The 14,701-nt window shown below is 43.8% G+C and overlaps 1 protein-coding gene across 12 annotated transcripts in view; it reads left to right on the plus strand.

Annotated features, from left to right (window-relative positions):
• Positions 1-14,701, plus strand: part of LOC137428682 (RB1-inducible coiled-coil protein 1) — a 189,496-nt gene that overhangs the window by 157,878 nt on the left and 16,917 nt on the right. For 8 of the 12 annotated variants that reach the window (XM_078777763.1, XM_078777765.1, XM_078777764.1 and 5 more), the window contains 9 exons: positions 3,069-3,150; positions 3,767-3,831; positions 6,314-6,417; positions 9,269-9,338; positions 9,623-9,760; positions 10,397-12,190; positions 12,279-12,375; positions 13,353-13,629; positions 14,576-14,618. In XM_078777763.1, the coding sequence (XP_078633889.1) occupies positions 3,069-3,150; positions 3,767-3,831; positions 6,314-6,417; positions 9,269-9,338; positions 9,623-9,760; positions 10,397-12,190; positions 12,279-12,375; positions 13,353-13,629; positions 14,576-14,618 (2,670 nt within the window). Of the gene's footprint in view, positions 1-3,068; positions 3,151-3,766; positions 3,832-6,313; positions 6,418-9,268; positions 9,339-9,622; positions 9,761-10,396; positions 12,191-12,278; positions 12,376-13,352; positions 13,630-14,575; positions 14,619-14,701 lie in introns of those variants that run through there. The other 4 variants (XR_013623439.1, XR_013623440.1, XR_013623441.1 and 1 more) reach the window with 3 other exon arrangements.

The raw sequence follows: 14,701 nt of genomic DNA on the forward strand, positions 1-14,701 counted from the left end.
AAAATCCCCATTGGTTGGCATTGGCATCATTGGGGAGAAGGAAACTCTTGAGGAATTTCCCCTGCGGAGTGTGGAGAGAAAGCGGAAGCCATTGTTGTGACGTCACTGATACCCAGAGTGCCCCGGGAAGTGACGGCACTTCCCAAAGCTCATTGGCTGTTTTTGACTCGTCTAACAGTCTTGTGTTGTGTTTCGTGTATTTGTCCGTATGACCATGTGTGTGAGACGTGTGTGGCAGCTCCACAACAAGCCTCACATATTGAAAATATATACAGGCTGCAAGTTTAATGTAAGTGAATACAAACTTCCAGATACGTGTATGTTGCATGTATAAACAAGAAAGAGCAATCGGAGATTGCAGACCCTCACCAGGATGTTTTCAGTGGTTTTTAAGGCTTTTGTGTTAAAACAAATGTGGCGGCCGAACCACGTGACCGATGACGTCATCATTATTATTTTTTCTCCACCAATTTATCCCTAGATTATGCTCAAAAAATTTCATCTTGATCGGATGAAGTTTTGTACTTGTCCAATTATGACGTCATAATGGAGGCACCTATGACATCATCATTAACACATGTTATTCCACATGGAGTGTTCTTTACAATGAGCCCTGTCTCAATTTTTTCTATGCAGCGCTTTCGGAGATATGGAGGTGCAAATGTTTTCGGTTTTTCCAAGGTGGCGGCCGAACCACGTGACCTATGATGTCATTATTATCATAAAAAAATTATACAGGTGGAGTTGCACCTATGGTGAAAATTTTCTGTCGATCAGACCAACGGTTGCAGAGAAAATCATATTTATTCTGTGCGGACAAACAAACAGACAGACAAACAAATGAAAAATCACTCGTAGAGTGACACTTGGTAAAAGAGAACAAAGCGAAATGGCACTCAGTAGAGCATTCTTTTGACCTCACAAATAGTTGGTGGTTGAATTCAGTTTGCTGATATGTAAATCCCATTCAAATTTCAAGTCAATCGGATGAAAATTGAGGCTTTTAGAAATTTGAAAAAAGTGGTTGACCTTTGGCCTATTTTGACCTTTTGGTCTATGTTGATCTCAAAAATAGTTGGTGGTTGAATTCAGTTAGCTGAAATGAAAATCCTATTAAAATTCCAAGTCAATCAGATTAAAATTGAGGATTTTAGAAATTTTGAAAAAAGGTGGTTGACCTTTGGCCTATGTTGACCTTTTGGCCTACGCTGATCTCAAAAATTGTTGGTGGTTGAATTCAGTTAGCTGATATGTAAATCCTGTAATCTTGCCTAACCCCCACTCGAGCAGGGAAAATGGCCTTAAAATGCATGTTGTTGTTTGTTGTTGATATGTAAATCCTATTCAAATATCAAGTCACTCAGATGAAAATTGAGGGTTTTCGAAATTCAAAAAAAAGTGGTTGACTTTTGGCCAATGTTGACCTTTTGGCCTATGCTGATCTCAAAAATAGTTGGTGGGTTGAATTCAATTAGCCGATATGTAAATCCAATTCAAATTTCAAGTCAATCGGATGAAAATTGAGGATTTTAGAAATTTGAAAAAAAGTGGTTGACCTTTGGCCTATGTTGACCTTTTGACCTCAAATATATAGGATTTTGTCGGACCACGAACTCTACCATTGTGAAGTTTTGTGAAGCTCGGTTTAAAATTGTGACCTGTTGGCAAGTATAAGGGAGCGGACAGACAACACACAAACACACACACACACACAAACAAACACACACAAACACACACACACACACACACAAACAAACACACACAAACCGGAGTGATCAACATACTTGCAAAAAAAATATTTTTGTTTGCAAAGTAACAAACGGACTCAAATGCATTACCATCTTCTCTGGCGAGGGTAACAAGAGTTCCCTGAGCAGGAACCTTCAACACAGGAGGAGGCAATTAGGCCCATCAGGCCTGTGTTATAGTTGCTAACCCAGTGTTTGGTACGGCCCAACAAAAGTCTACTGTAATTGTTTCTCGGCTTATTAGGAGCTTCTGGTTATTTAGAACAGGTTGGACAAAGTGTCGTTGTGGGGGTAACAAAATAATTCTCAAGTTTCACCATTTCCTATTACGCCCCCAGAACCTTTCGGGTTGTCCGTCCATCCGTGATCAATTTTTGTTACCGCGATAAGTTGTTGTTTTGATAAGAATAGCTGAGGGTGATTTTGATCAAACCTGGTAAAAAGTTGTAGGAAAATGCAAATATGCACTGACCCCATTTTGGGTTCATAGGGTCAAATGTCACGTGACATTTAGCTGAAAGTAGCAGATTTTAGTAACCGCGATAACATTATGATGCAAAGATGAACCGATTCGATTTTCGAACTGGTCGTGGGCCCTTCGAAAATCATTTTGCAACCACGACTCGAGTTAGAAGAATCTGAGGTTATCTCCCTTCTTATCTGTCTCTCTCTCATCGGACATTACATTTTTCAAGTGACATTTAATTCGTGTTGGTGTTGGTGTTGGGCTAGCGGCTAGGGTGCCGGCTTGGGATCCTAGGATCCTGGGTTCGAATCCCGGTCGATCGCTGAATTAACGCCAGGGGGGTTGACTCAGCCTGTCATCCTTCCGAGGTCGGCTAATTGAGCACCAGTTCACTGGTAATTCCCTGTTTGTCGTTAAAGGCGGCAAAAATGGTTGGCGTCAGGAAGGGCATCCGGCCGTAAAACATCGCTTCAAAAAGGGGACCAAAAAAACAACAACAACCACGGTTCCCGAAAAAGGCCAACCCCCGCTTTGCGGGGAAAAATGGCCTCTAAAGGTGGTTATTTTATGTTTATTATTTAATTCGGATCCAACGTAACAATGGGTTGACATCTAACATGAGCGAAGGCATATCCATGGATGCATTCGTGTCAAGTTCTACTTTCTAGTTTTCAAATCGATTTTTGCCCCCGATAGGTGTGTGCTTGTTTTACGTCGAGGGATCAAACGGTATTGTCCTGTGGAGCTAAACCCTACGCTTAGTCCGTTAAAGCAGTTGTGGTGTAACTTACTATTCAGCATTTACAGTTTTAAGTTTTATAAACTGTACTTGTGTTTTTTAAACTGTGATGCAGTGGTCCATAAACCTCGTGAAAGAAGGGCAGAAGGTGTACGAGGTGGAAAGAGCGAAAAGAGAAGCTTTCGCAAAAGTCTTTGGTAAGTGGTGTGTGTGTGTGTGTGTGTGTGTGTGTGTGTGTGTGTGTGTGTGTGTGTGTGTGTGTGTGTGTGTGTGTGTGTGTGTGCGTGTGTGTGTGCGCATGCGTGCGTGTGTGTATTCACTCCATTTGGGGAGGTGTGTTCGCTTCATGTAAAATGACAACGTTAACTTTGAGGAAAAAGAAGAGAAGGCAAGTGAATAACGGGGAAAAGATTTGGACAGTTGGGAAGAAAGAATAAAATGAGTTTTGAAGGAAATAGCAGAATATAAAGGATGTGTCCTGTATGGTATCAAAATTTTGGAATGTGGTGTCAAAAATTATGGCATTTTTGCGTATTTAATTTCTAGACGGAGTCTTATCTATGTTTTCTCCTTTCCATTTTTACCTTTTTGTTGTTTTCTTTCCTTTATCCCGGTTCTTCTTCTCATCGTACAGGTGCATCTTGTTCCTCCTCCTTCAGCACCGCCCCCAACCTCCTCTTCCTCTGCCTCCTTTTGGCTTCCTTGTCTACCCTTCGAATCACAGCCCCATTTTATCACATTATTTAAAAAAAAAAATCGTAATCATTCCTGTTGCTTCCTCTCACCAACTTCTTCTTTGACCTGTGACCCCAGCCAACAGCTTTCTGCGGGGTCGACTGTTCCGTGGTCTCCAGTCTTGGCCATCGTTCTCGTTTTGCGTGAGTTTTTCAGGGTTCTCATTTTTGGAGTTGCCCAATTACACACTTTTCACACACTTTGTCGTGTCGAGACTTTTGGGAATGGTTTCTTCATCAAACTAATGTTTCCTCGTCACATACAAACATGCAGACAGGGGTGGCATTAAGACATTGGACAAAAACAGCCATTTGACTTTGGGGGATGTTACTCCTGAGAACACTGGGTACTGGCAGCGCCATCTTTTTGACGTCACCTTTCTTTCCTTGGTCAGGGCCACACCTTATGGGAGATCTCCCTACCCACGGGGTTTGTCCATATTCTGTCCTCAAAATGCTGAGCCTCGAACGTGGAAGCAGCACGTACAATAATTAACAATGTCTTACGATTGTGCTTATGGAATCTAAGTGTACTTCCACCTCCCATTAATTACGTAAGATCCAGTCAAAAGGAAACTTTTCTCAAAATGTTCGCCATGCTGGATGACGTCACGGCATTGTGGTGGGACTGTTTCCGGCGCCAATCTGTCACGGGATTGCTGTTGCCGTTCTGTTGCCCTCCCATCATATCAAGTGAATGAATTGAGCGAAGTTCGGTGAATTAATTGAGCGAAGTTCGGTGAATGTACAATAATTGTTAATGTACAATAATAATGTACAATAATAACTGGGTGCACTTCATTGAATGAACTGGGCGAACTTCAGTGAATGAACTGGGCGAACTTCGGTGAATGAACTGGGCGAACTTATGTGAATGACCTGGGTGAACTTCGGTGAATGAACTGGGTGAACTTCGGTGAATGAACTGGGTGAACTTCGGTGAATGAACTGGGTGAACTTCGTTGAATGAACTGGGTGAACTTCGGTGAATGAACTGGGTGAACTTCGGTGAATGAACTGGGTGAACTTCGGTGAATGAACTGGGTGAACTTCGGTGAATGAACTGGGTGAACTTCGGTGAATGAACTGGGTGAACTTCGGTGAATGATCTGGGCAAACTTCGGTGAATTGAGCGAACTTCAGTGAATGAACAGGGCGAACTTCGGTGAATGAATTGAGCGAAGTTCAGTGAATGAATTGAACAAATTTCATTTATTAGCATTTTGGAGCATCCACACTGAGCTTAGTAAGTGACTGGTTCGAATCAGACCTCAGCCCAGTCGTACACAAGCCTTTAAAAATGGATTGTGCTGCTTCCTCAGATATTGCTCAGAATTTATAGGATAGAGTACGGACAAATGTCGTGGTTGGCATCCCGTGGGAGAAGTGGGGAGGGGAGGTGATTTCTCCTTGATTGGCATGCTGACTGCCCCCAGACAGAAAAAGCGACATCACAAGATGGCGTCTAACTTCCCCTCCCAGCCCCCTCCTCCAGGGTCACCTGTCGTGTTCCTGCGGTCTAGTCCTGTACGTTTGTTTGGGTACGTTTGTACAAACGGGTACGTTTGTTCCATACCCAGTCAATGGCGAATCTGCATATGGCGATCCGTGAATTTCATGTTTAGAAAGTAGAAACCGTCACGGCATTCCGTCATTCACTTGAACTCGATATCTCTTTTTTCATTCCAAACAGCATAACTCCAATCACAAATTAAATAGCATTAAAATAAAAAATAAACTTTCAACAGCATTCGTGACATAAACAAATATTTAAATCCTGATGTGAAGTTCCGTACGGTTGGGTGAATACAATTACAAATTCAAAATCGTAATTGTATTCACTCAATTCCAATCATCAATTGATACTTTAACAAAATACTGTTTTAAATGACGGTTGTATTGGGATATTATCAAACCCGCTCATTGCCGTAATCTGTCCACTTCGGCATTTGCGGCAGGTCCATAATTCTCATCAAAATCGAAAAAGTACTTGTAGAATTTCAATAAAAAGCCACATCACTGTTCATATCGGTAAATATTATTCCATCGTGTTTGGAAAAACTGGAAAATTGGAAAAACAATATAGCCTATTTTACTCCAGGGGGTCCCAGGATTACCCACCCAAAATATCGTTGCGATCGGTTCAGCCGTTTTTGCGGTACCTGGGATCGGATGGACAGACAGACGGACATTTGGTGAATTATAGTAAGATGTCAAATAAAAAATCCAGCAAATTGATCACATGTTGTATTTATAAGCTTTTGAAGTCTGCTGCGCGTAATGTACCGCTTTCGATTAGCGATCATTAATAGTTAAATTTTTGACACGTTCTGTAACAGAGGTTGAGGATAAAATGAGTCGGGCGTGGAGTCAAAGACTACCACTTCCTATAGGCCTTCTTGTTTTAGAAATATCTTCGATCCATGTGTCCCATTGTTGGCGTCAGGAAGGGCATCCGGCCATAAAAACATTGCCTCAAACAGGGAACCATGATTGTCATGGGGCCCGCAAGGCTAACCCCTGCTCTAGCGGGGAAAATGGCATTACAACGATCATTCATTCATTCATTCATTCATGTGTCCCATTGTGCGATATTTCAATAACTATATAGTTTTCTCTCTACCAGACCCAACTTCCACGGGATTTTGACTCCGATCTCCCAGAGGTTACTGCTCATGACGTCCACGTACTTCGAGCTACCTGTCCGCCCCAGCTTCAACCTTTCTTGCGGTATGTCAGTCGTGAGCCTTCGCGTATCCGTTTGCACTTCGTACCGACTTATCGGTGCTCTGCCAACTGCAATGACATCTCACAGGCATTATTGCTTTCGGAAGTCCCTGGACAAAGGAGGACAAAATGGCGTCAATGAAATAGGCCACAGAGTTCTTTCAACATACAATTCAGTGCGTAACTCACCAAAACAGCGGAATTTCAATGTTACAACACCGACTCCCAAATATGGCGCCAAATACATTACAACAGGAAGACAACATAGTTTATTCTTTATTTATTTTTGGGTCCTCACCATTCATCCTCAATTCTATAATTTTTCTTCCTCCCTTTAATTTCTTTTTCCTTATCTCATGTAAAGTTTGTTACATAATTCCAAGAGACTAGTACTCAAGTCTCAAGCACCCTTGATCCATGCAAGGAAATTCCCCCCTGATCCTTCGGACTCGTGTACAAGATGGCAAAACTCAACAAATATCTTTGCCACAGATATTGGAGCACCAACGGCAAAGCTATTGTCTTATAGTGCCCCCGTTCAAACATCAAAACACCAACGTATGCAACGTGCCTGATATTTGCTGCATAGACACGTGCAAAGTGGAATTATCGAATTGTTTGGAAAGAGGTTGTAAGGAAAGGTACTTTGAATCCAGATTACCACTTTGCCCATAACTATGGTCCATTTGCTTTCTTAGGGACCTCCGAGCACTGCTTTCAGGAAGGTATTTGCATGGGTAAGAGAAAGGAGGTATTTATTTCAAGCGTCATTTGGCGACAGAGCACAAATAAATAGAGCAATACTACAAAAAAAAATTTTTTTTATGTATACATAATCGAGGCTCGTGAAAGAGCTAACATTTATCACACAAACAAATCAAACAGACAAACAACCAAAGTATATAAAAAGGGGAGCGGTAGACAAGATGGGGAGAGAAGGGGAAGCACATAAACACAACATTTGTGAGGGACATCGGGAATGTGTGGGAGGGAGAGGGCTTGGGGGGAGGCGGCGTGGGAAGGGGGGGGGGGGTGGGAGAAGTATAAACAAAGACACCAAGGACTTCCAGGAAAGAAGTTGGTATTTCAAAAAAGAGGATTTGGGGTGAAATTAGCAGGGGTAGAAAAGATCAAGGTTTTGGATGGGGGAAGATAAGAGATGGTGGTGAACAGCTGTTTTAAAGACCTGGAAGGAGGAGTGGGATTGAAGGGAGTGGGGGTGTTTGTTCCAGAGGCAGGAGAAAAGAGGAATGAAAGAGTGAAGGTGAGCAGAGAGTCTTTATTTTGGCAGTTTAACCATAAGAGGATTGCAGGCAGATCTTGTGCGACCTTCAGGAATATTTGGGGGACAGAGCCCAGAGAGAGCTGAAGGAGCAAGGCCGGAGAGGAGCCGGTAGAAGACAGAAAGACCACCAACCTGCCTGCGGTAAGTGAAAGGCCCTCGGAGGTAGCTTCATCACCGGAGATTCCAATGATTCTGAATGCTTTGGTTTCAACAGCATGAAGACGAGCTAGGTGTGAGGCAGGAGCACCAGCCCAGAGGGGAGAGCAGTATTCCATTGAGCTGCGGATGAAAGCCTTGTATGTGGTGAGGAGCTCAGGTGTGCCAAGGAAGGACTTCGCACGACGGAGGATCAATTTCAACATCAACTAGAAAGCACCTAAAAATGCCAAACCCATCCGTGTCAGTTTGTATTCAGATGTCTTCTTCTTCTTCTGTATGCTCAAAATAACGAAAAAAGTTTTTTAAAATGAAAATTGATGACAATGCAGCCTTGACCTTTGAGCTTTAGATTTTTTTAAATAATCAGCGTCTAGCTTTTAATTGGTGAACCAATTCTGTGACCCAATATGGAGATTCTTAAAATTTCAGCTCAATTGGGGAAAATTGATGATTTTATGTAACCTTAACTGGGCTTGACCTTTTGAACTAAAAAAACAAAACAGTTGATGCCTACCTTTGGATTAGTGAACCAATTCAGTGACCCGATCTGCAAATTCTTTAAATTTCAGGTCAATCAGATGAAAATAGATTTTGTGATTTTGACCTTTTGACCAAATTATTAATTTGTTTTCTCCATATTCTCATAATTAAACTTTTGGTGAAAATTTAATGACATAACTGGAATGGTAAATTGAAATTTCAGGTCAATTGGATAAAAATTGATGATTTTATGTGATGCTGACCTTTGACCTCTTGACCTTTTGACAAAATTATGAATTTCCTTCTCCGTATTATCATAATAAAGCTTTGGTGAAAGTGGACAGGCTAATTATTCGATATTTCTGAAATATCAGTCTATTACAGACTCGAGATAATAAGTTGTTTTGAGGTTAACAACCAGATTATGATGATGATGGTGGCGATGTTGTCACCGACGAATCAACTGCAAACCTGGAATGGATAAACCTAATCCTCTGAATGTAATTTCTAGTATTTTGGAAGCAATTCACATGTTCTAAACACGGTAGTGAAAACCAGGATGAACCTACCAAAGCAGACTCAGTGTCGTGATATAACGATTCGAGCATCCGCTCTGAGTCTGGGAGGTCGGCGGTTCGAATCCCGGTGGAGTCATACCAAAGACTTAAAAAATGGTTTGTGCTGCTTCCTTGCTTCCTTGGCGCTCGGCATTTATAAAGGCTAGAACATCGACAAACAGCCATAGGTTGGCAACCATTGCACGGGCTTTTGATGGGCTTCCTTTTGCATTAGAGTTCCTGGTAAGGGAACCCTATATCACTCGTACATTGGCACGTAACATTGGACACGTGAAACCTGCATTTTGATTTCCAACAACATTGATAAAGCGCTTGCTTTGAAAATGATAATGAACTGACATTCTTCTGCCAGGGTTCCAGAAGACGTCGATTTGGGGAGGGTTGAAGAAAATCTTCCTGAATGGAGTGGAATCGTCACACAGGTGTACCACTTTTCTATTTAAGCAAGCATTTCTTAATTTCACAAGCATTATGTGGTGAAAAGCGGTGCGAAGAGTGAAAAGTTCATGGATAGTTGGTTTGGGATCACTGAAGACAGCAAATTATTAGGTGACACCAAACCAACTATCCATTAACCTTTCACCCTCATTACCGCTTTTTCAAGAGCTTCTCATCTTATTATTCAAACTGCATATTCCTCCTCTTCATAAACCCATTCTCCTGTTCCTCAACACTAATCTTTTCCATCTCCTTCGGACACCTCCAGGATTTTAAGCATTCGACTTCCCCCGTGCAACCTGATTCCGCAGACCTTCGATCTCCTCTCGATCCCAGTGCTGTGGACCCAGAGATGGGTCAGTCGAATGGCTCTCGGGACTTGTCGCCCGATAGCATGGACTCTCAGGTCAGGACGGAGTGTGTTGGCAACTACTTTATAAGGAGTTTTCAGATGTGCAGATGGGTTAATAAGTAGCTCATGATTGATGCTGTGAACAGAAACAGGTTGAGATGGTTTGGTCATGTGTTGAGGAAGGATGAAAGTGACTGGTTGAGAAGAGTGATGGAAATGAATGTAGAAGGAAGTAGAGGACGGGGAAGACCGAGAAAGACTTGGCTAAAGGTGGTGGAAGAAGAAATGCGGGCAAGGGGGTTAACAAGGAGAGATGCAGAAAATAGGGCAAAATGGAGAAGATTGTCATGGGGCCCGCAAGGCTAACCCCTGCTCTCGCAGGGAAAATGGCCTTAAAATGCATGTTGTGTTGTTATATCAGTGGTGGAATGCTGCTTCACATCATTGGCTACCCAGGGATTTGAGCACAAGCAGCAAGGATTTGATCATGCCCATTGTGAACTTTCTCCAGCCAAACTTATTCAGACAATTGCTTTACATAAAATGGAACTTTTACCACTACTTCTCCTGTTACTCTCACTCACAAACCACCAGGAAGTGCCTCTGATACGCTACTTGAAGGCGGATGTGTTGTACTTAGTTTGTGTATTCGTACTAAAAGGAGTAACCATGCTCCCAATCATTCCCCAGGTATTTGATTTTGAAACTGTGACCCATGCAGCCCTTGACCCTGGCTCCCTGGCGACGGAAGATGACAAGACGAGACCTTCCTTGGCTCTACAAACACGAGTTGCAGCTGAATCCAGTCCAGTCTCGTCAAACCAGCAAACGGAGCCTCTAACTCCAGAGGCAGCCATGGAGTCTCTATTCGAATCGGTCATAAATGCAATTGGAAACCGTGGGTTCGGAGACGGCAGAGGGTGCTGTGCGGGAGACTGGGCTTGGGGCGTGGGGGAAAGTGAAGAAGAGGAGTCGGAAAGCGTGAAAGAATGGAAAGGCTTGGTTTGTGGCCTGCAGGAACATGCTCGGGGGGGCGATGTGAAGAGGTACAAATCCGGTGTTGAGGAAAACTATCAATATGGAGAAGACGATGTAAGAGAGACTGATAGGGTAGCATTGGAGGGAGGAAATGACGAGCGTTGTACAGAAGAAAGGAGGATGGAAACCCTGGCAGGAAATAAAGGAAGTGATTGGGGGATGGCAAGCGAAGAAAATGGAAGAATGAAAGAAGAGATTAAACATTCTTCATCTATGGGTGAGGTGAATGTAGTTTCTAATGATGGAGAGGAAATGCTGGAAACACATAAGGACAAAGAAGAAAAGGAGAGGGTGTCGAGTTCAAAAGAGAAGCATAGGGACCTTCTAGTTGAGTCACGAGATGCAAAGAGAAAAGACTGTACATATAAAGTCCCACAACAAGACAAGGCCATTGACATTGGCGATAGGGAAGGGGAGGACGTGCGAGGTCTAGATCGTGCTACGATAAATACAGGGGAAGTGCAGACTGAGGTCCAAGATGTCTGGTCCAAGGCACAACTTCTACGCTGTGAAGAGAATACACGGTTGAAGCAACATCTAACTAAGGCCTATGAGAAAGGGCTACTTGAAGGCCAGGCTCATGCTAAGGTGTTCGAAGTCAAGTTGGAGACCTTGCAGACACAGACAAATGAACTTGCAACTCAACTTGAACTCGCAAAAGAGCAACTCCATGAAGAGAAGGCAAGGCGAGAGCGGGAAGTAGAATTGGCAGAAAGGCTCAGGTCTGAAAGCCTGACTGAAGCCCAGAAGCTCTCGGAAAAGATCGAGTCTGAACGACGAGAAGCCGAGGCGGTGAAAGACAAATTATTGGCTGAACTTGTTGAAGCCAATGAGCAATTCATACGGCTCAGCCAAGAGGCTTGTGAGGTGCGAGCTGCTTGTGAAGAGAGAGAGGGAATAGCCGAAGATGGCCGAGCCAGGGACAAGGCCAAAGCCAAGGAGGTACAAGCGCATCTTTTGCGTGACCTTGCGCAACAAGCAGACGAAGAAACGCAGCTGAAGCAAGAGCTTGAAAAAACGATAGCAAGCCGAGTGCTGGCGGTAAATGAAGTAGACGAATTGAGGAACCAGTTGGAGAAGAAGGTTGGAGCACTGGCAGATTGCCAAGCAGGACTGGCGCTGGCGGAGGTGCAGCGAGTCGAGGATCAGGAAGTACTGCGTGCTTTACTCGGCGGTGAGAGGGAGCGTGCCGTGTCCGAGCTGATTGAGGCAGGTGAAGCATGCGAAGCACGTTGGAAGAGGAGGACGGAAAAGGTTGAGGAGGAGAAGAATATCTTAGAGATAGCGCTGGATGAGGCAAAGGCCGAGTGCAAGAGACTCGGTACAGAATATTCTGGCAGAAAGACTGGGTTTTCTGAAGAGAGAGGACATGTGTCAACTTGTGAAAGAGTTGCAAGACTTGAAGACGAAGACAAAGAAGAAGGCATGGCAGGTAGTTGCAGTGAGGTGAGACAACGACAATGTTTATTCACAAACAACATTTGTGCCTAAAATTATTCATTCTTTCTAACATGTTTGTCCCTCCGTTTTCCAGGGTGTCGAGCAGGGCGGCTGGCGGTACAGCGCTCAACTGATTTCCAACCTCAGGAAGAGAATGCGGGAACTGTTGAGTCAGCAATTTGAAGACAGTGGTAACTCCTGTTTTGCGTACACCCACCTGATGCAGACCCTCCGGCTTCGAGATATAGATATATGCATACACGGTACAAGCTTTGTGCGTGCATGCGTGTGTGTTAGTTAGCATGTTGTGTTGCAACCCACCGGTGATTGGCCAAATTTAAAGCCGTACACCTGAAATGGATTCCCACACTTTATCCAATGGCTGCCCGCGTGACATTGTGTTCACAACTAATCCGATCGTTCATGAGTGAAGCGTTAAGTGGCGAGCGTCACCCACTTGGATACCAGGGATGTTACGGCCGATTGGGGATGCGTAGCAGCAGCCATTCATCATTAAGGTGACATCCAGCTACTCAATTATCGAGGAAGGAGACAAAATGGCGGACATTCCCTGTGTCTGTGCATGCAAAGAAGTTGTCAGTACCAGTAACAGCTTGTGCCTTCGCTCTGGTTGGACAAGTCTGCATAGCGTTCAATGACGTCACACATAAAAATCATAAGTGGTGGATTATTCATTGGCGACTGAAACGTCATTTCCACATGGTTTAGACAGCTGAGGTTGGAAAAGCTCTCCTGAATAGAAAAGCTCTCCGGTGGACATTGGCACGATGCCACCAAAACGTTTGAAAAGTGGATCATGGAATTCTGAAATGCAAGTCGTGTGATTAAAATTTGTAGCAAAAATCCCCTTGCATTGTGCCAGGCGCAGGAAAACATTTGTAATACAGACAAAATATTACAAGCAATTGTTTTTATTCTCTTCTTGGTGCGCAAGTTGCTGGCGATCATGCACGTATGTTAAATGTGCAAAGATCATGGAATTTTGGACCATCTCCCCAAACCCCCTCCACTCCATTCTTCTTCGTCTCCAATTTATTTGGGAGGATTTGCAGGCGCGCGCTGCTGTTGGTAGTGCGTAGTGCTCATGATCTGAACACCACCATAAGTTATTCCTCACTTCCGTTTCTCTATGCCCCGGTTCCCTCAGATATTCTGAAGGAGCTCTCGGATGAGGACCAGGCACTTCTTTCGGACAGGGATGATCTCGTCAAGCATCTCCTTCTTCCCCCAAACCCTGAGACCCTGCCATCTCATCCCGGCCACCCGCCTCCCCCGCCACCTCTATCGCTCCCACCCAGGGAAGGCAATCGTGGACGGGGAAGGCAAAGGACGGAATCTTTCTCGGTGGTGCTGGAAGATCACGGCGCAGTTGGAGAGGAGGAAATGGCTGGCAGTCAGATGGAGAGCAGCATGCTCAGCTTAGGGTAGGTTTTTTTTCGAGAAACAGGACGTCGTTAGTGCCTTTTCTCCATTAGCAACTCGTATATTTCACCACCATCTCATATCTTCCCCAGTTAATCCACCGCAAACACAAGTCCTTCAAATTCCCTGTTTTATTTTCTGAAATCCCCTATGGCGTCCATCTTGTTTATCCCGTGTATCCCACCCCAGCCCTCTCCCTTCCACAGATCTCCTGATGTCCCTGTTCTGTTCTGTTGTTGTACTTCCCTCTCTCTCCCACTCTTCTCTCCCCCTCCCTTTATGATATGTTATGTATTATCTCTTTCACGAGCCTCGACTAAGTATACAAATATGTATATATATATATATATATATATATATATAAAACAACCTTTTGTAAGTGGTATATATATATATAGATATATATATATATATATAAAACAACCTTTTGTAAGTGGTAAGAAGCAGTTACTACTCCATCTGTTAAATACACATTCATGGCCACACAATACCATGCAGGGCGAGTCAAAATAGGACACGTTTACGCTTGAGCCGGAGTGTTAAAGTTGCAGCAAATTGCTACGAGCGTCCTGTGGCGGCCATTTTGTGAGATGTTATCGGGCGATTATCGAACCAACAAAGTCGCAAGAGACTGTCGTTTACATGATCATTTACGTGGGAGCTGTGAGAGGAAGTGCACGCAATTACTCGATGGCAGAGGCTGTCGACGCAAGCTCTGGAAAGCCGATCTGGCTGTTTTTTTAAAATGGCTCTGACTCGATCACGGTCATGAAAGATGCTGCAGGACCCAATAAGGCATGGTACACACTTACAAATGGAGACGGGCGTTTTAAATTTAAAATCTGCTTTTAAGTCTTCAAGTTTAATCCAGAATTCTACCCTGGCCTACCCAAAGTATCATATCAAGGTTTCCTTAATGATTTGGTGCATGCTGCATGTATGTTGCAGGGAGGGAGGAAACAAAGACGGCAAACCTGTCAAGACAGAAAAGGTAAGGAGTAGCCCTGTAAAAATAATAAATGACGGGGTGGGGGAGCTCCCCTGGAGAACATGTAACATGGACATTAATGCAGT

This window comes from Myxine glutinosa, chromosome 5, assembly GCF_964187855.1.
Source record: "Myxine glutinosa chromosome 5, kmMyxGlut1.1, whole genome shotgun sequence".
NCBI lineage: Eukaryota > Metazoa > Chordata > Myxini > Myxiniformes > Myxinidae > Myxine > Myxine glutinosa.